Source organism: Polypterus senegalus, chromosome 6 (genome assembly GCF_016835505.1).
Source record: "Polypterus senegalus isolate Bchr_013 chromosome 6, ASM1683550v1, whole genome shotgun sequence".
In the NCBI taxonomy this organism is placed as follows: Eukaryota; Metazoa; Chordata; class Cladistia; order Polypteriformes; family Polypteridae; genus Polypterus; species Polypterus senegalus.
This window is the reverse complement of record NC_053159.1, coordinates 114,963,453-114,985,160: the sequence shown is the minus strand read 5'-3', so window position 1 is coordinate 114,985,160 and position 21,708 is coordinate 114,963,453. Positions and strand designations below refer to the sequence as shown.

Here is a 21,708-nt window from a genome sequence, read left to right as displayed (position 1 = left end):
GGATCTTGATCTTTGTTTGTCCGCGAATGAATTAGAAGAAGCAGCACTAGATGGCAGTAGAGAGACAGCTAAAACATAGGCATTGCATTAAGAATCTCCTCCAGGCTTATACTACTGAAGACTCTAGTACTCCAGTCACACCTCAAAACACAGACATTCAAACTAAACAAATTGTTGTGCTTTAAATTAACTAAAGAGATCTTCATTTAGATCTTGATCTTTGTTTGTCCGCAAATTCCACGCATGCGTAGACCGCCTTCCAGTTTAGTACGTTGTTGTTACTCATGGATGTCAACAATGTGCCGGAATAATGAAAGGGGTGGTGGACAGTGTTGCGCTGGTTAGCTCCTGAGGCCTGGTTAGAGAATGACATTGCCGATGATAAAAGGTACGTGCCTACGTAACATATGAATGAAAGAAAGACATGGGGTAAAATGAATGACAACGTAACAGCACGTTCTGGAAATTATTATTGTTACGTTGTAGCCGGCGAGTGCTGTGCGTCTCACAGTTGTACCGTGGCTTGCTCACATGTCAGTGAAGTGATCCCTATTTATGCTTTAAAGAGCCTGGATACCAATGTGTCCCCCTTTTATAACCATTGCTCGTGTATATTGCCTTACTCTTTGGACTGCCACAAAGCAACCTGCGAGATTGGAGAAAGGTTGAGAAGAGATCGTGAGAGGAAACAATAGCGTTGTGAGAACGAGACGGACTGTGAACGGACAGAAGCAGAAATGCTACACCACCACATAATTACTGTTCGGACAGTGATTCAGAGTAGGCCGTTCCTACCGAATCAAAGTCCAAGGGTTTTCTTTTGTAATTTTATTTCCCTTATAAAAAATCATAATGCTGTGCGACAAAGAGCCCAGTTCACGACTGGCAGCCACGTTTAAACAGGGAGCTCTTCACAGTCAACTTTAACAGGCGCAACGTAGTTGGGCGCACATTGCTAGTACAGTATAAAAGAACAACTGTTGGAAACATTTTGATGAGATTCAGCCCAATGAGCTCATCTATCCTATTCATGTAGATTGTCCAGAATCAGCCTAGTTGTTCTTCTCTAGACTTTCACTAGCCCTGTTATGTCTTTTTTGTAATATGCAAATCAAAACTGAACACAGTACTCCAGGCAAGGTCTCACTAGTACGTTATAAAGCTTGAGCATAGCCTTCCTTTACTTGTACTCCAAACATTGCAATGTATAAACTAACATCCTATTAGCTTTCTGGATCGCTTCTGTATACCACCTAGATGTAAACAGTGATGACTCCACTATGACTTCTATGTCTTCTCATATAGTGTACTTTCAAGTTGCAGACCCCACACTGTGTATTCAAGTCTAACATTTTTACATTCAACATGCAATACTTCAAGTCTACTTAGTTAAAGTTTCATCTGCCACAGATCTGCCCAACTCTATGTGCTGTCCAAGTCCCTCTGTAGATATGTAGCTGATACTGCATCATCTTCCCTTCCAACTTGTTTGGTATCATCTGCAAGCTTAACCAGCTTATTGATTATATTCTATTACTCCTTTCTGTGTTTGAGCTAATTTTATATCCATCTACAAACCACACCCTGCATCCCACTTCTTTACCCCTTAACATGCACACGTACCGGTCCCGGTACATAACGACGATTTTACGACGTCACAATCATATCACAGCCATGTGTGCATGCCCCTCTCTCGTGCACCTCGACATACTACACATCAAATGAAAATTCAGAGTCTCGTCTTTCCGATGATATAAACCATTTTGACACACAACAACCACAGCACTGACACTAAATCCTTTTCTTCAGAGAAGTAAATACTTTTTAAGAGCTGACTTTTCCTACCTTTGACTACCTTTGAAGGCTCTCTGCAAGTCAAACATCAATATTTCCAAGCAATGTTGATCTCATTCTGTCCGTAAGGCTCCAGGGAATATAATCCAGTAAAACGATTAGGTCCAAAACACACGATAGATCCTCAAAGGGACAAAAACTCCAGAAAACGTTTTTTAACTCGAGACTAGCTCCGACTTTTTTTTTCATTTCTATTGGTCATATCAGACGTAATTTGTTTCTGTCGGCAATAACCATGTTAAAGCATGTTACACGGAAGTGTTAGCTTCTGATTGACACCTAAATTGGCCAATTACGATGGGTCTGGGGGGTGACTGGCACCTCGTATAGCCAACGAGTGTCGAACGATGACGCACAACTCCAAACCCTGGTAGAATCTACCAGTTTGATTGGACGCTGTGAGTGTCACTCCAAACTTACAGCCAATGAGCAGCTGAGCACGCCGATATGTAACTTGCCATACCAACTTGTAAACAAAACCGATCGAGCTGCGCGAAGCTGGCATTTGTGCCAGTCTGCAGACTTGGTGCGTGGTTGTTTATTGTGATTTCACCTAGTTTTTTCGCATTTTAAATATGGATAAAAGTACAGATAAACGTAAATACACTCTCGATTAAATAATAAATGCATGTACGCGGCGTGACTGTGATCAATCGGACCAGGTGACGTCTAATGGCAGAGAGCGACATGTGACACGCCCTTGTGCTTTCTGCCTGCTAGGGATTGCTACAATCAGTGGCACGTGGAAAAACGCTGAGCTGTATTGTAACAGTTTGTAAAAAAATGTATATAGTTTGTGTGCATTTTATTAAAAAAAAAGTAAAAAATAAAATATATATATATATTTTTAGCCCATAAGACTTGTTTTGACTACTTTTATATTGAAATGTGTATTTTTCATTGTTTTTATTATGGAATATGAATTTCCATAACTAATAGAGTGACACTGTGTGTAGATATAGATTCCTTTAGGTGTAAGCTTTCATTAGAGCCCTCATTGATATCTGTGGGTTGAAGCATTCAAAAGTTATTACACTTTTAACATACGTTCCAAAATGTGGATAATGGTCCCTCTAAAAAGCACCTGGACATGCCCACATAAAAACTGGTGTAAAAATGTCATTTTTACAGGTATTCTTTTCAAATTTGAAATGTGAGTAGTCAACAAGTTATTCTGTTGGTACATAGTGTGTTTCTGTCCCCACCTACCTACTGCAGCTATAGAGGCCTTTATTTTCACAAAACAACTTAGGCGAGAACAAAAAAATTCATTTTTTCTGTGAGTTCTAATGTGCATAACTTTTGATCAGTCACACCTACAGTGATTCTGACTACTAAGGGTGAAACTAGAGAATGTTACCTTTACAAAGAGACCAAACATGTCTTTATACTCCAGATAGTTCAATAACAGCAATGATTCTAATTTGGAGAGGTCAAATTACAAGCGATTTAGCAAAAATGACCCACTTGATAAGGTTTATCAATTACCTTTCATGAAAATCAGATACATAATATAATATCCATCCATCCATCCATTATCCATCCCGCTATATCCTAACTTCAGGGTCAAAGGGGTCTGCTGGAGCCAATCCCAGCCAACACAGAGCGCAAGGCAGGAAGTAAACCCCGGGCAGGGCGCATACACACACACACCAAGCACACACTAGGGACAATTTAGGATCGCCAGGCTTTGGACTGCGGGAGGAAACCAGAGCACCTGGAGAAAACCCACACAGACATGGGGAGAACATGCAAACTCCACGCAGGGTGGACCTGGGAAGCGAACCCGGGTCTCCTAACTGCGAGGTGGCAATGCTACCCACTTTTCTTACTTTATGCTTCTGTTGCTTTCACATAGAATTCCAGTATATTAATGAAACAAGACCTCGCCCATCTGAACCCATGCTGACGTTTGCTAGTACTCCTTTCCTTGACATGTGCTGCATGATCTTATCCTTAATAATTACTTCCATTAATTTACCTGCGATGCATGTTAAGCTTGCTGGCCTAAGGTTACTTGGATCTGCCTAATCATCCTTTTTATAAAATGGAATAATATTTTCTAGCCTCCAGTCTTTAGCAATTTCCTTAGTGTGAAGATTTTCAAAAAGTATGTGTCAAGATTTTATGTACTCTATGTAATCACTAACTTCCTTAAGCACTCAAGGATAAATGTTATTTGATCCTGGTAATCTGTTAGTTTTAGCATATTTAATCTAAGCAGCACTCCTACAGTTTCCAAGTCATTAACTACCTACTTAGTAGCCCCTGTTACAGTTGGGAGGTTGTCTGCTTCCTCACATGTGAACACCTCTGAAAAATGCAAGATCAAAGCATTTGTTATTTCACTGTCTTATCCATGCATATACTGTATGGTTTCAGGACCCAAGCCCACCATACCCCATAAGCCCACACGCCACCCGACAGCTCCCAAATGTAAATCCACAGATGCTCAGGGCTTATATTAAAGCATAAAGACGATTGAACATACAAAGCTATACAGCAGGACTGAGGGTTGGCTGGCATAGGTGTGTTGGAACACATGCTGTTTCTTGTGTGTATTTAGTGAGAAATTTCAAATGTTCTTTATTTAGTGTGAATGCCATGCTGGATGCTTTCCCAGCTTGGATGCCCCAATGCAAGGGCAGTATGGAAGAAGGCATAAGCCAGCCAGAAAGGGGCTGAATTAACATTCCATGGAAAGGGATAAATTAGTAGACAATAAGGAGGACCTGGGATATAAAGAGTAGTTTCTCCCCCAAAATAACAGATGGCAGTGGTATGAACCCAATAAGAATGCCCGCAGGGGATTACGGAAATTGTAGTTCTGCAGGACAACTCTGTTGGGGTCCTTGGGTGCTGCCAGGGGGAACTACTCCCTGATTCAGGAGGCTTCCAACTGCCCCAGAAGTCCTTCCGTCAGGCTATGCCCCGTACCAGAAGCACTCCCAGGTCTAACATAAAAGTGAGCTGTCCAGCCTCCTCCGCCGAGTCAGAGTCGACAGGCAAAAGGCAAAGCTCACCTGGAGGAGGAAGAGCAGAAGTGTTTATTGAAAGGCTGTAGATTGGTTGGAAAAGAGGTATTTTGTGAAGTTATACACCTGGGATTGTTTAGTTTGGTGTGCTTGGGATTCTGGGGCTCTTTTACATGAACAAATTCTGGATATTTTATAATTATTTCAAACTGTGGTTGGTAATAACACACTACGCAAAATTATTTATTAACAACAACAAAAAAACTAAATAAACAAGAAATAAAGTTAAGAAAGGGGAAGAACCCTGGCTGAACCAAAACACATGGGGTGTTGCAGGCAATCATTAATTTAAAAATCTGAAAAATGCAGCGTTTGTTATCTGTTAAGAAAGGAATAATTTTATTGCAACTGGAAGAAATGTGGGGCGAAAAGTGCAATCAGTTGTATTTAGTTTGATTTGCATTCAACACATACTGAATCACAATTCTGACAGACATTTGTTGTAACTGAGCATCCTGGTAATTTAATTTAGCTTTAGTGAGGAAAAAAAAATATTTTTTTAATTGTAGTTTAGTAAGGTAGCTTAAGGTGCTGCTGGCACTCACACTGACTGAGTCGCAGAGAATCATTTGTGCACGTTTATACCCAATGCAAAAGACTTGTTTTGCATATAATTGAATTTAATTCATGATTTCTTTTTTTTCTGGCAGAGATACACTCGCCATTTCCATAACAAACTCTGCTACAAGCATACTTGCGGGATTTGTCATTTTCTCTGCTTTTGGCTACATGTCTCACCTACAGAACATTCCTGTCAGCAGCATCGCTGTAGACGGTAGGTGTTCTAATGAAGCTCATATCCAGGATAATGAATTGCTTTTATTAGTTGCTGTACCTGTCTTACTTTCATGTAAATAGAAACTTGGCGATGGGGTCAAAAATTAATTTTCGAGTTAAGTTCAAATTCTCATATTATGATGTTCAGAACATTAAGAAAATTTGATTTTAGCATGGTATCTGTATGTATAGAATTGAAATAGATTTTCATATCCAAAATGTACTGTTTTTGTCTGCAAATTATTTGTTTTGTAATGTGTAGAGTTCCTGGATGACTACATTGCAACAAATATAGAGCATTTTAGAACATGCGATTTCCGCATTTTTGAAAGGCAACAATAACACCTGAAAAAATTGACCTGTAGTCTTCTTCAAACAAGTTAGGCTTGCATTCTTTTTTCTGTTCTTTCTTATCAACCGTATTGTTAAGTTGTGCGTGGTCATATCCATTAGTATTTACTTTGTGGACAGACGGTTGGACTAGATAGATAGTCTGTTGCTGAAGCTGCTCCTCTGTCTGGAGATGATACTGTTCAGTGGGTGCAGTGGATTCTCCATGATTGACAGGAGCCTGCTCAGAGCCTGTTGCTCTGCCATGGATATCAAACTGTCCAGCTCCATGCCTACAATAGAGCCTGCCTTCCTCACCAGTTTGTCCAGGCGTCCAGCACACCACCACGTAGAAGAGGGCACTCGCCACAACCGTGTGATAGAACATATGCAACATCTTATTGCAGATGTTTAAGGACGCCAGTCTTCTAAGGAAGTATAGTCGGCTCTGTCCTCTCTTGCGCAGAGCATCAGTATTGGCAGTCCAGTCCAATTTATCATCCAGCTGCACTCCCTGTTATTTATAGGTCTGCACACAGTCACCTCTGATAATCATGGGGTCCAGGAGGGGCCTGGGCCTCCTAAAATCCACCACCAGCTCTTTGGTTTTACTTGTGTTCAGGTGTAAGTGGTTTGAGTCGCACCATTTAACAAAGTCCTTGAATAGGTTCCTATACTCCTCCTCCTGCCCACTCCTGATGCAGCCCACGATAGCAGTGTTGTCAGCGAACTTTTGCACGTGGCAGGACTCTGAGTTGTATTGGAAGTCCGATGTATATAGGCTGAACAGGACCGGAGAAAGTACAGTCCCCTGCGGCACTCCTGTGTTGCTGACCACAATGTCAGACCTGCAGTTCCTGAGACGCACATACTATGGTGTGTTGTAGCAAGCAGAGCTGTACCTGAACCCCATGCTCTTTCTGATTGGACTCTTTTTGTGTTGATGTGAGTTTCCCCTCACCAATTTGGGCTTTCTCCTATAATCCAAAGATTATACACAAAGTTTAGGTTTATCTGTGTCTTCAGTGTCCTAGCTTTTTTGAGGGCAGTTCATGCATTGCAGCCATGCTGTTTCCAGCTCTGCACAAATCTTCAGTGAATAAGTGCCTTCAGAAAGTACACGAATGCAGCGTCAAACTATATGGGGTTGTTGCACGTACCATGTAGAAGAGTGGGATGCATTGTAACCTGTTATGCGTGTGAACGTTCCAGAATCGAGTTGCACTGGCTACTTAGGACCTGCAGGAAAAGTTTAGATGGGTATAAATAATGAAGCAAATGTATGACTGGACTAGACTGCAGTGCTTTTATTGTACATCAAGCAACAAACTCCAAACGGGCTTCATTTTAGTCAGTTCAAGTTAACTAACAATTTATTTCAGTCAAGTCTTTTTTTTGGCTTTCAGGTCCTGGACTGGTGTTTGTTGTTTACCCACAGGCCTTCTCCACCATGCCAGTGGCACCTCTCTGGGCAGTACTATTTTTTGTGATGCTTGTCTGTTTAGGACTTGACAGCCAGGTATAGTAATATGGTTTGTGGTTAATATCCTTCACTCAGACTGATGGTTCTACTGCTTATACAGAAACCTTTATGTAAAAATGTGGGGCAAACTGTTTAAAAGTGGACAACACAACAGTGTCAACAGAGGTTTTGATCACATCAGTTAGTATGGCAACGTTTTTCCATTGATTAGCAAATGATTTACTTGTGTCCTTGTAACAGATATTATTCTTATTTGCAGTTTGCAATGGTGGAAGTAATGGTTACAAGCCTTATGGATGGAATGGGAAACACTCTTTTGAAATACTTAAAACACAAAGAAGTTCTTGTTCTTTTCGTCTGCTTAGCGGCCTTCCTTCTTGGGATTCCTCATGTGATGCAGGTGAAGACAAGAAACGAGTCACCCGCAGGTTGAAAGCAGCATTGAGAAAATGATCCCATATTTCTGTCTCTTTCTAGAGAAAAGCCAAGCAAAATGACACCTTTTATTAGCTAACTAAAAAGATTACAATACGATACCCTAAACATTGGATTGCACGTACTGTAGCCTTCTTCTAGTTGTAGTAAAAAAGTAAACGCACCAATGGCAGGTTCAATGGGGTCTGTTGTAATTTGAAAACGGATTACGCGGCCATGAATGGGTGTCCAAAGATGTTCAATGACTATTCACACCTCATTAGTTTTACTGGTAATAACAGATGAATATTCATTTTTCCCAGTTGTCCTGCTTCCAGGCTGTGAGTGACCAAGACTGATAGAATCTAGAATTCTAAAAGCGTCCAAATTGTTTTTAGGTTTGGGTTTTTGGTTTTTATGTTGTTTTTTTTTTTTTAAACAGGTTGGAATTTATACTTTTCAGCTGATGGACCACTACACGGCCATTGTGTCTGTTATGTTCCTTGCTTTTTTTGAGGTTGTTGCAATCTGCTGGATATACGGTAAGAGCTGTAATATCTACAGTATGTATGATTATTTACTGTAGGTTAGCAAAATTAATTAAAATATGAACAGTGTCATTTTTACTCTAATTATGGGATGTAAATGTTGCACCATGGCATATTTTAGCAAATACACTAGATTTCCAGGGTGGCATGATGGCACATTGTTTAGTTCTGCTGCCTCACACTAGCAGAGCCCCAAGTTTAAACTCTTTGGCAGATTGTTAGCTGTATAAATTTTGAACTTCTTCCCATTTTTCTGCAAATTTTCCCCAGACACACCTGTTCTTCTCCAAATTTTTCCAAAGTGTGTGCACCAAATAATTAGTGATTTTGAATGTGCTCAGTGTAATGCTCAGTCCAGGATTGTTTATTGCCTTAAACCCGATGCCAGAAACCTTAAGTTGATTAAACATGTCTGAGAAAGTCATTCTAGCTTTAAAAGACTTCAGTTACTCCACAGATATGTTGACAGTGATGGTGTGAACTACGTTATATGCAGACTATCAGAATGTGCAATCAGACAACTATTTTATTTCATACTAACATAACACAAAGTAACATTATCAAAACCAATTATTCCATTTCTGACCCAGTGAAACTGCAGACTATGCTAGCAGTACTGGGCACAAGACAGGGGACAGCCCTGGGCACGGTACCAGGCATACTGGTGAAGATACTGGACATCAAACTCTGAGGTCTCAAATGTTTTAAGTTTACTTGGATAAAGGCATCGGCAAAAATTAAAAAAAAAAAGTTAATTGCAGGATCCACAGTCACAAGTCATCACGATTTTGAACCACCAACCTGCCTAACCAGTAGGTCTTTGCATATATGAGACGAAAACTAGAGTGCTGGAGGGAAATCCGAGTAAACATCAGGAGAACATGAAAACTCCACAGCAATAACAAGCAGGTGGATTCAAACAAAGGACACTGCATCCATGATGTGACCATTCAACTTACTATGTCTCCATGCCATCTTGTGTTGATAAACTGAAAAAAGGTGACAACTTTTGCATTAAACTGTGTTGAAGATCTGAAAGCCTTTATTCTCACTTTTGTCAAGTAAAGCCAAATTATAGTAATTGCAGTGTTGCATCCATTCAGCAAACTCCCTCAGACGTTCTCAAGACTTACATGAAGTTGCTATAAAGCTAACCTATGTGGATCTCTACAGTGGAAATGTGAAAAGAGATGGAGCCGGACATTTGCTTTAGTATTTTTTTTTGTGAAGAATGCTAACTGTTCCTACTTGAGAACTGCATCATCAGGCTTTTGTTTTTACCATGCTCTGAGCTACAAGTAGAGGATTCTGTTAACTGAAACTATAATTTAATTAGGATTATTGTATTTGCGGGATAAACTGACCTAGATATAATACATTATGCATTTAAAATATTCATCAAAGATTTCCAAAACTGCATTTGTTCTGTACGAAGCACTGGCCTGTTTAAACAATTCTTTAGAACAAAGCCTGCTTATAATGCCAAAGCAACAAATAATAACACACAAATATGCTCCTTTCTCTGCTATGTGAATGAACTATATTTCTTCTTATCTCATAGAATAACAAATATGGCAAAATGACCATAAGTGACTGAATATTCAATTCAATCCAGTTTATTGTGCCTGGCTCATTTACAAAAAATATGTCAATAGTAAAGTACACAATCACACAACATTTAGTCACTGACACACATCAACAACAACAACAATAACAACATTTATTTATATAGCACATTTTCATACAAACAAATGTAGCTCAAAGTGCTTTACAAAATGAAGAATAGAAAAATAGAAGACACAATAAAAATAAACATAAGTCAACATTAATTAACATAGAATAAGTAAGGTCTGATGGCCAGGGTGGACAGAAAAAAAAAAAAAAAATCCAGACGGCTGCAGAAAAAATCTGCAGGGATTCCAGACCATGAGACCGCCCAGTCCCCTCTGGGCAATCTACCTAACATAAATGAAACAGTCCTCTTTGTATTTAGGATTCTCATGGAAGGACTTGATAATGATGATCATGTAGACTTCTGCCTTTTAATCCATCCATCATTGTTGGAGCATCATGATGCTTTGAGTAGGTGAAGGTGGTGCAGGCCACCACCATAAAGAAACCGGAAAAAGAAACAGAAGAGAGAGTTGGGGTCAGTACGAATTTTAGAGCCACCATGAATAGTTATTATGAAGAATTGAACATACAGAGTATCAGTATTAAGTTAAAGTGAAGTTATAAAAAGGCCATGTTAAAGTAATGTGTTTTCAGCAGTGTTTTAAAGTGCTCTACTGTATTTGCCTGGCGAATTCCTATTGGCAGGCTATTCCAGATTTTAGGTGCATAGCAGCAGAAGGCCGCCTCACCACTTCTTTTAAGTTTAGCTTTTGGAATTGTAAGGAGATACTCATTTGAAGATCTAAGGTTACGATTTGAAATATAACGTGTCAGACATTCCGATATATAAGATGGAGCAAGATTATTTAAGGCTTTATAAACCATAAGCAGTATTTTAAAGTCAATCCTGAATGACACAGGTAACCAGCGTAGTGACATCAAAACTGGAGAAATGTGTTCGGATTTTCTTTTCCTAGTTAGGATTCTAGCAGCTGCATTCTGCACTTGTTGCAAGTGATTTATGTCTTTTTTGGGTAGTCCTGAGAGGAGTGCGTTACAGTGAATTAATTTCTCAGCATCTTTCAGTGATATAAGAGGTCTAACTTTAGCTATGTTTCTTAAGTGAAAAAATGCTGTCCTAGTGGTCTGATGAATACGCAATTTAAAATTCAGATTACAGTCAACAATTACCCCTAAGTTTTTTTACTTCCGTCTTAACTTTTAATCCTAATGCATCAAGTTTATTTCTGATAACCTCATTGAATCCATTATTGCCAATTACTAAAATTTCAGTTTTCTCTTTATTTAGTTTGAGAAAATTACTATTCATCCATTCAGAAATACCAGTAAGACTTTGTGTTAGTGAATTGAGAGAGTCTGGGTCATCAGGAGCTATTGATAAGTACAGCTGTGTGTCATCAGCATAGCTGTGGTAGCTCACGTTGTAACCTGAGATAATCTAACCTAACGGAAGCATGTAGATTGAGAATAACAGCGGACCCAGGATAGAGCCTTGTGGAACACCATATAGAATATCATGTGTCTTTGAGTTGTGATTACCACAACTAACAAAGAATTTTCTACCTGCCAGGTAGGATTCAAACCAATTTAAGACACTGCCAGAGAGGCCCACCCATTGACTAAGGCGATTTCTAAGAATATTGTGATCAATGGTGTCAAATGCGGCACTCAGATCGAGGAGGATGAGAACAGATAAATGGCCTCTGTCTGCATTTACATCAAGATAGATCAATAACAATTAAAATCTTTAGTAAAAATGTAGATAAAGTCAGGGTACATGACACAACATATGACATGTTAACAGAGAAGAGGAATATGCAAACTCCAGTTAAGTGAAATGTTGGAAAATATTAGTCCCTGGCGTCCAAAGCTCTTCGTCACCTACTCAAAGCATCATGATGCACCAACATTGATGGACTGAAAGCCAGAAGTCTACGTGACCATCATCATCAAGTCCTTCCATGAGAACCCTAAATACAAAGAGTGTTTCATTTATGTTAGGTAGATTGCCCAGAGGGGACTGGACGGTCTCTTGGTCTGGAATCCCTGCAGATTTTATTTTTTTTCTCCAGCCGTCTGGAGTTTTTTTCTGTCCATCCTGGCCATCGGACCTTACTTATTCTATGTTAATTAATGTTGACTTATTTTTATTTTTTATTGTGTCTTCTATTTTTCTATTCTTCATTTTGTAAAGCACTTTGAGCTACATTTTCTTGTATGAAAATGTGCTATATAAAAAAAAATGTTGTTGTTGTTGTCACGAGCAAAAGCAGACATCTGCTGAACAAAGGGTTTACATTTTGTGCTCTACACAGCAAATATAATGGATTCTGATTAGAGAGAATAAAGCTTCCCTGGATTAATGAAAAAGTGCTATTTACAAACGTAAACTGACCTTCAAGAACAAAAAGATTAAATCCATCTTGATAGCTTTGGTGCTTGTCTTCACTAGAGATTATGAGTGATCACAGTGCTGTTGGGCAACTTTAGAGAATGTGGGATATGGGATGAATGATGAAAAACATGGTTTTCAGTACATTTGACTGAATGGTTTTGTGTCCTGAAATAAGAGCACATGAGATTTATGTTCATACTTCATATTACATTTTACCCTTGTAATAAGTAAAAGAAATGAGAATTTCAGTATGTAGATTATGTGAGTCCATGGTTATTGGAGTCACTGGGGCTGTCAAAGTCACCTTTACATGTGGCTGATTTAGAATTCACAAATAACACATCATCTGAATTTAATGGTATGTGGAAGGGAAACAAAGAGCCTGGAGAAAAATCTGCAAATAATGTGAGAATGTGCAAACTCGACACAGACAACTGAGCATGGGATTTGAATGCAGCAAGTTTGAGCAGTAAAGCATCAGCACTAACCCATTATGAACTGAAATTATTATATACAATATCCAACTCTGAATGCATGTATCTATACCACTTGTGATATTTGTTTATTTCCCCCTTCATAGATAGATAGATACTTTATTAATCCCCAAGGGGAAATTCACATACTCCAGCAGCAGCATACTGATAAAAAAAACAATATTAAAGAGTAATAGAAATACATGTAAAACAGACAATAACTTTGTATAATGTTAGCGTTTACCCCCCACCCTGGTGGAATTGAAGAGTCACATAGTGTAGGGGAGGAACGATCTCCTCAGTCTATCAGTGGAGCAGGGCAGTGACAGCAGTCTGCCGCTGAAGCTGCTCCTCTGTCTGGAGATGATACTGTTCAGTGGATGCGGTGGATTCTCCATGATTGACAGAAGCCTGCTCAGAGCCTGTCGCTCTGCCACGAATGTCAAACTGTCCAGCTTCATTCCTACAATAGAGCCTGCCTTCCTCATCAGTTTGTCCAGGTGTGAGGTGTCCTTCTTTATGCTGCCTCCCCAGCACACCACCGTGTAGAAGAGGGCACTCACCACAACCGTCTGGTAGAACATCTGCAACATCTTATTGCAGATGTTGAAGGACGCCAGCCTTCTAAGGAAGTATAGTCGGCTCTGACCTTTCTTACATAGAGCATCAGTATTGGCAGTCCAATCCAATTTATCATCCAGCTGTACTCCCAGGTATTTATAGGTCTGTACCCACTGCACACAGTCACCTCTGATGATCTCGGGGTCCATAAAGGTCGTGGGCCTCCTAAGATCTACCACCAGCTCCACCATCTGTTGTTTTCACAGTCTATTCCAGTGTAGCTGCTTTCATAGATCTCTTGCTGGCACCCTTCACCCGTCTTCTTGCATGGTCACTCATTTTTGTGGGCTGACTACTCTAGGCAAATTTAAAGCTGTGCCATTTTTTTCATTTCTTAATACTTGATTTACCTCTACGCCAAAGGATATTCACATGGATATTTTGTTTATTCCCCTGATGTGTTTTCTTCTTGAGTTTTGTTTTCATTGTTTAGGGTAAGCCATGACACTGACTCACCTTAAGTTGGCCCTTCCATTTAAGGTGCATTTACGATACAGTCAATTGAAACCCCTCGACTACAGACAAGTGATCTCCATTTACTGAAAGTGTGTCATATTAAAGAGGGTGAATACTTAAAAGATTCTTTAATGTTTGATATTTGTTGACCATTTTACTGAGATCTCTTTCACTTTGACATTAAAGTCTTTTTCTCTTGATCAGTGTCAAAAACGCAATTTTAAATTCACTGTCATTCATTGTTGTATATATAATAATAACTAATAACAATAAATGTGAAAACTTTCATAGGGTGAATACTTTCATAGGCACTGTAAACACCACTTTGCCACTAAGTTAAGGGAGATGGATTAGAATTCTTTTGGTTGAACAAAATGAGTGACCAGTATACAGGTAGTATTTGATTTTAGAACAGATTTTTCATTGGGCTATTCTTTTCACATAAGACACTAATGCAGCCATCCTCTGTCTGCCCTAAACCTTTTCTGACAAATACAAAAAAAAAGTTTAATTTTTGCCTTCAGTGTTTAGTGCCAACAGCATAAAACAATTAAGAACAGCTATTTTGTCTCTGTAGTTAAAAGAAAAATGACTCAATTTTTGAAGAATTAAAGTGTGGAAGCAATCTGGAATGAATATGTGTTAAATTCAATAAACTCCTTTACAGTAAAATAAGCACATGGTGTTTCTTGGTCTCTAAAAACAATTTCCTGTTAGTAAGTATATAAGTAATGTAGTCCAATACAAGAGGCAACAGTGCAACCAAACAGGAGAAGTGGAGATGATAAGAGGAGTTCACTGCTGTTGTTTAAGGTATAAATTTGTTATATCTTGAGAAAAGTGTCAAATCATTTATTTAACAGAATGTATCCACGAGCCTGACAAGTCTATTGGACCTAACATTATAATTTTTTGTGTATTTATGTCAAGGTGTCTGCCGCCTCTCTCAGAATGTTCAGGAAATGATGGGAAAGGAGCCAAGCCTCTTTTTTCGCATGTGCTGGATTGTGGTGTCTCCAGGACTTGTCACGGTATTGTTTCTAAGAAAGCTCTAGATCAAAAACAATCAAACAGTGTACATTTTGATTAACCTTTTACATTCAACTGCCAAATGTTTCCAGAGTTAGGAAGTCCATCTCAAAAATAAGGCAACAGTGATAGCCTGATGCCATAAAACCATTAAATGTCCAATTTAAGTCACTTTTATCAGAGTAACTACAAAGGCAAGTGCTGAGCCTCTGGGAAGATCTTTCAAGCTATGGCTTCTTTTGTTGGTTACAACTGCTCTACAACATTAGAGGCCGTACAACTACTCTGTTATTACTTCTGCTATTACATTATTAATGCACAGATACGTGCACGCGATTTTGGTTTAAGTTAGTAAGTGGAAATTAGATTGACAAACCGCAGCTAAGCAAAATAAAAAATGTATGTTAATTAAACATTGGTGGATTTAAGACTACAAAGCAGACCATATTAAATAGACAACAAGATAATCACTCTTGTCGATATCCAGGCAATATATAAAGAAATCGTTCTTATTAAAGAACATTGAAGTGTGTAGGCACACCGTAAATTATCTAGCTTTGTTGATTTGGACAAGTAGTTTAAAACATCAAGGGATCAAACAACTGGAGATAACAGAAATGTCAAAATAATCCATCTATCTATTTTCAGGACCTGAGCTAAGTGGTACAAAATGTACCCCAGAAGTATCGGTGCACAAGTCACAAATATGCAAACCCAAGGCAGGCTGCACACTAGGAGGTATAAAGTATAGAAGTCATGGCAAACTCATAGATACATAATATTCTTCCTTTATGTTCACTTGTTTTTCTCCTGAATATTTCCAGGTGAAGATTTTCAAAAACACTTTAAGAAACTGAAAGGTGTCATTATCTTTACAGTTCACCAGAAATAATTGCAGAGAGAATAAGTACAATTTAAAATTATGATATAACTAAATCTGATATTATTGAATTGATCTCAGATACAGGGTATGACCACCTGGGGGCGTCAGGGAGCCCTAAACGACAGACACGGTAACACAACCCATGATACAGGAATAAAAGAAAGACTATTCCAAAAAGCACCTTTACAGACCTCCTTCCAGCAATGTGCCACAATAAATGAACAATAAAGCACCAATTCTTCCTGCTCTCTAGCTCCGCTGATTGTTGCCTACTGCCCCCAGACTCAGACTTGTCGATGCATGGCAGCAGGCTTCTTTGTAAGCCAGACCAAGGAATGCTTCTGGTGTCATACTGTATCTTCCAAGAAGTACTCCTGGGCCACACACAAAGTAGGGAGGTCACTTTCCCCAAGACAACACCCTCTAACAATACCCAGGGACCTGACAGGGCTTAACTTCTGAACAAACTCCCAAGCATTCCTGCTGGTGTCCTGATTGGGTTCCTATGTGAGGACCACTGCAACCTATTGCATGAGGGATTGAATCAACTATTGCTGGTCCTTCCATTAATTTACACTGACTGGGTACAAAGTTATTTATTTGTTGTTCGGCCAATCATCATCGTGCTTTCCTCCAGTCAGGGTAATGGCTTCTTCAACATCTCATCTGGGATGCCATTTTTCCTCCTACAGGGTGAAGATTTCTGGAGATTTTTTACAATGCAAAAATAAGACACAGCTGATAAAATTATCATCTTCCCCTACAGATTATCCTGGTTTTTACTGTTATTCAGTTTAAACCAGCCCGTTATGTGGATTACATATACCCATCATGGGCCCAAGGAGTGGGCTGGGTAATCAGTATGGGGTCAATTATTTGGATTCCCTTGGGAGCCATGCACACTCTCTGGATACTAAAAGGACCTCCATTAGAGGTGAGTGGGTGGGGATTAAACGTAAATAAATAAATAAATAATAATTAATTGGATCCAATTGGTTTAAATGTATTTCTACTTGCACTGCTGGAAATAAAATGTTTCCCTGGATGAAACCGGGCAACTACAAACTGGTGGATCATTATGCTTATGTTTATAAAGCAATTATTTTTCAGTAAATGCAAGGACCTTACATAATTCATTATCAAGGACAATACATTTGAATTCTTTTTAAAATTTATTGAAAAAAGGTGTCATTATTATTAAAGTTTGTATCCAAGGTTCTGTTCAGTTTTGTTTTACTGACTTGTAGCCCATGTAATGATATTTTGGTGCCACTTTAGATATAGGTATCCATTACAATCTTATTATAAAATATAGCATTTTTGAAATAGTACAAAACAATAAAAAATAACATTAACATGTTTAGGGAGTTTTATTTTTACATAATTTATTATTTTTAACAGTATAGTTAATAAAATGTTTATATAATATTTAATGTTAGCTCTAACAGGTACCTAAATTAACATGAGACCAATACTTCAATTTATGTTTATTTACTCATTCTCCGAATGCAACACATTTCTGGATCTTATTTTATCAGCATTGGGCTTTTTCTCATTGTTTTTCTGCTTTATATTTTCTTTTCTACTGACTACATCACCAAGCTACTTGTTTGATACTTTACAATAAATGTGCTATACCTTTAGCGTGTTTTGCGGCATAATGTTCAAATGATGGCTAACTACCCGAGAGCAATTAGAGGTGAAGGCTTAATGGGCCAGTTTTAGTTCACAGTGACTTAGCATAGTCAAACTTGGTTAATCTGATTCAGGGTCACATACCTTATTCTAGCAGCACTGAGCACCAGGCAAAGAAAAGGGAGCCACTCCATTGTGTAGCTCTCTCACGCACACACCCAACCTAGGACAGTTTAGAATTGCCAGATAGCCTAATTTAGACATCTTTAGGGGTGTGGAAAGAAAGCCAGAGCAATGAGGTGTTCAACGTTCAAGCCCACTAAGCTTGGTCTGAGAGTCAGCAATGCTAATCACTATGTTAACGTGCTGCCTAATCTAAGTTTTGAACATTCTCAAAGTTATGGACTAATTTAATGTAAATCACCTTAAATATTTAAGTATATAATGAAACAATTACTGAGGAGCACTGTTAAAAAATTCAAGATCAAAAGCAGCCTCTTTTCACTAAATGGATGGTGAGAATCTGAAACTGACCCATCACAGAGCATACTTGAGTGGAAATGTAATAAATTTAATAACATTGCAATAAATTTAGTTCAAAGAATTTCACCTTTTTTCTTTCATCTGTTTTTACTCTGTCTAAACAATTTATTGATGAATTTCAGTTAGTGCATCAATTGAGACATATCACTGAGTGAAATTCCCCTCAGGGATGAATAAAGTACTGCTCACCTATCCATATTAGCCTGATCATCTTCATTACACTCTTTTTGCAAATAGGACAGAATTCACCCCAAGGAGACGCGGTTGCTCCTCCAAAATCCCTTCTTAAAGGGTGATACATCCATCTTCCAACCCGCTATATCCTAACTACAGGGTTGCAGGGGTCTGCTGGAGCCAATCCCAGCCAACACATGGCGCAAGGCAGGAAACAAACCCCACGCAGGGTGCACATACACACACACCCACACACCAAGCACACACTAGGGACAATCTAGGATCACCAATGCACCTAACCTGCATGTCTTTGGACTGTGGGAAGAAACCGGAGCACCTGGAGGAAACCCACGCAGACACGGGGAGAACATACAAACTCCATGCTGGAATGACCCCTACTGCGCCACACTAGGGTGATACAATGGGAAAGAAATAGTGTTTTTTTTTTTTATACCTCCTCTTTGCTTGATCAGCTACTGGCTTGCTGCAGCTTGCTTGATCTGCATTTTGTGCAGCGCTTTGAATATTTAAAAGCCTGTACAGCAGCTTTCCTACTCTTTGGCTTTTATTTCTGGACCCAGGCGTGGTTAAACCTCTTGGTACAAAGTCTCATCTCACAGGATGTGAGTTCTTGATATTTTTTTAGTTTATAATGTAAAAATGGAATAAGAATCTGAAAATCTAACAACATCACAGTTAAAAGTGTGATACATTCTGAAAAGAATGATACCAAACATATATATGTAGGTTTTAAAATAAGCCAGATTTAAAGTGTGACATAAAAACGTCACATAAAATTGTTGCACTTTTAGGCTTAGAATTTTATATATATATATAGATAGATATATATATATATATATATATATTGTCTCAGATGTACGGGGACACTGCCCGGCCGGGATGCCTGGACAGTCCCCAACTGGGACAATACTTCTCCTCGGCCACGAGAGGGCAGCCGCCCGGGTTTATTTGGAGGGCACAGAGACGGAGCTGGGATGCCCGTGAGAGGACGTGGCCACCGCCAGGGGGCGCCCGGACAGTTGGAGAATCCTGGATGGCAGCACTTACGCCACACCAGGAAGTGCTGCCGGAAATAATTCCAAGAAGACCCGGAGTGCTTCCAGGGGCTTTCCTGACACTTCTGCCACACCTGGAAGTGACGTCAAGGGGAGCACCTGGGGCTCATCTGGGTCCTGATAAAAGGGGCCGCCTCCTTCCAGACAATGAGCCAGAGTTGGGAGGAAGGAGACGAAGCTTTTGAGGAGGAGGAAGGAGGTCGAGAGAGAGAGAGAGAGAGAGAAAGAGAAAGAGAAAGGAAGAAGAAGCGGAAGTCGGGTGGAAGAGAGACGGAGCTGGAGAGAGGACCGGAGGCGGCCAGGAGAGAGGCATTGTGACTGTGTGGCCTGGACATTTGGGGAAACGGTGCAAGAGGCACTGGGGAGTGCACGGAAAGAACTTTGTAAATATAATTGTAAATAAACAGTGTGTGGTGGATCCAACAATGTCCGTCTGTCTGTGTCCGCGTTCAAGTCCACAATATATATATATAGTAGATTTACAACAAATGCAATGATCTCCAACAACTTGACAAAGCAACTTGTTTCAGGTTTCCAAAACCTTTTTAATGTACATGTGCTTCATCAAAAAACAATATTTTAATATGCAGGTAACCTTCAGGTATTAATGTTATTTACTCATGGGATTCCTGTTCCTCCTGTATATTTTTATACCAGTTATGACATGTGACTACTGTAGCCATATACTGCTAGTTTCACTCCTGTACAAGTGCAAAAAGTACACCAAAAATATTTAGGGGAAGAAAAGCTGAGAAAGACACAACACAGAAAAGTACACAATCTATTTGCTAAAACACAGTTTCTTCAGCTTGATAAACAGGCTAAATTATCACTGTTAGACTAAAAACTTTTGATAGTAAACCTAAAATATCCCTTAACAAAGATAAACATAAGGTCTGATTCAAACTAGTCTTCAGACACTTCAGATTTACGTGAACTGATTGAAACATACCCACAGCAGTCCTCAAGCAAATTAACTTGTTAATCTATATAATATCTTATTGCCTATTTTTAAAATTGGGTTTCTTTTGCAGAGATTAAAGAAGTCACTCACTCCTTTTGCTCTTGATGAAACTGCAACAACCCATAAAGATCTGAACATCCAGGAACTGCCGTCATTCCAAGTGGCCAATATCTTCACTACTTCCCAAGAACAAGTTACAGTATTCAAGAGTAGTTATCTATGACTTTTTTCATTTCAAACTTTCATCTATAAAAGAAGGTTCTTCCAACCTTGCATGTCCTATTATTTTACAAATCTGAAATATTCATCTGTAATTTAAAGAAAAATAAATAGCAAACATAAGTATGATGATGGGCGGCATGGTGGCGCAGTGGGTAGCGCTGCTGCCTCGCAGTTAGGAGACCCGGGTTCGCTTCCCAGGTTCTCCCTGCGTGGAGTTTGCATGTTCTCCCCGTGTCTGAATAGGTTTCCTCCCACAGTCCAAGGACATGCAGGTTAGGTGCATTGGCATTTCTAAATTGTCGCTTGGTGTGTGTGTGTCCTGTGGTGGGCGGGCGCCCTGCCTGGGGATTATTTCCTGCCTTGCGCCCTGTGTTGGCTGGGATTGGCTCCAGCAGACCCCCGTGACCCTGTAGTTAGGTTATAGCGGGTTGGATAATGGATGGATGGATGAAGTATGATGATGTTTCTGACATCATTTTGCCCCAAACTCAAATCTGATTTTTTTGGAATATTTCTTACAGACTGAACTGCTTTTGATAAAAAAGGAAAAAGACACATCAAATGCAATTCTTTTGGATGAATATGTTTGATTCTTGATATATAACTTGCAAAAGAAAACTCATGAGATTTATAAGTTACATTTTTGATGTTACAGTCTGTACAACACAGCTCATTAACTCCAACCTGTGTCTAAAGTGTGCAATGATGGAAGAACCGTAAATAGTATGACTATAGAAGTCACTGGTGTCAGAAGAAGATGGCTTAAGAAATGTATGCCTCTGTGCAAGATGAAAATGGAAAACAACCACAAGGGTAAAAGGCAATACTTTTCTTTTGTGACAACTTATTTGTTTACATAGATTCCCCATGTTATTTGTGTAAACATGCTGTCACAAGTACAGTATAGCCACTGTTCCATGAGTTACATGTATAAATGCAAGGGCGTGGTTGTAAGTTGGAAGTAAATATAACTATGAGCAGCCAAATTAAGATTCAGATCTAAAAATAGAAATTAAAATAGAGTTATTAGTCTTGCAGTGTAAATTGGTTTAAAGGTATTTTGATAAAGAAAATTCATGCAAGTTTACTTTTGAGGCATGGGGATAAAAATGCAGAAAAGGACTTAAAAATATTAAGAATAATGTGTCAAAAACACAAAAC

The 21,708-nt window shown here is 39.1% G+C and overlaps 1 protein-coding gene across 1 annotated transcript in view; it reads left to right on the top strand.

Moving 5' to 3' along the window:
- The window catches only part of si:ch211-283g2.1 (sodium- and chloride-dependent GABA transporter ine), a 45,948-nt gene extending 25,358 nt beyond the window's left edge, over positions 1–20,590 (top strand). The window contains exons 7-13 of the mRNA XM_039755079.1: positions 5,540–5,664; positions 7,403–7,515; positions 7,739–7,879; positions 8,336–8,435; positions 14,952–15,052; positions 16,700–16,867; positions 20,396–20,590. Coding sequence (XP_039611013.1) covers positions 5,540–5,664; positions 7,403–7,515; positions 7,739–7,879; positions 8,336–8,435; positions 14,952–15,052; positions 16,700–16,867; positions 20,396–20,548 — 901 coding nt within the window. The 3' untranslated portion in view covers positions 20,549–20,590. The remainder of the gene's footprint in view (positions 1–5,539; positions 5,665–7,402; positions 7,516–7,738; positions 7,880–8,335; positions 8,436–14,951; positions 15,053–16,699; positions 16,868–20,395) is intronic.
- The last annotated feature ends 1,118 nt before the right edge of the window (positions 20,591–21,708 follow it).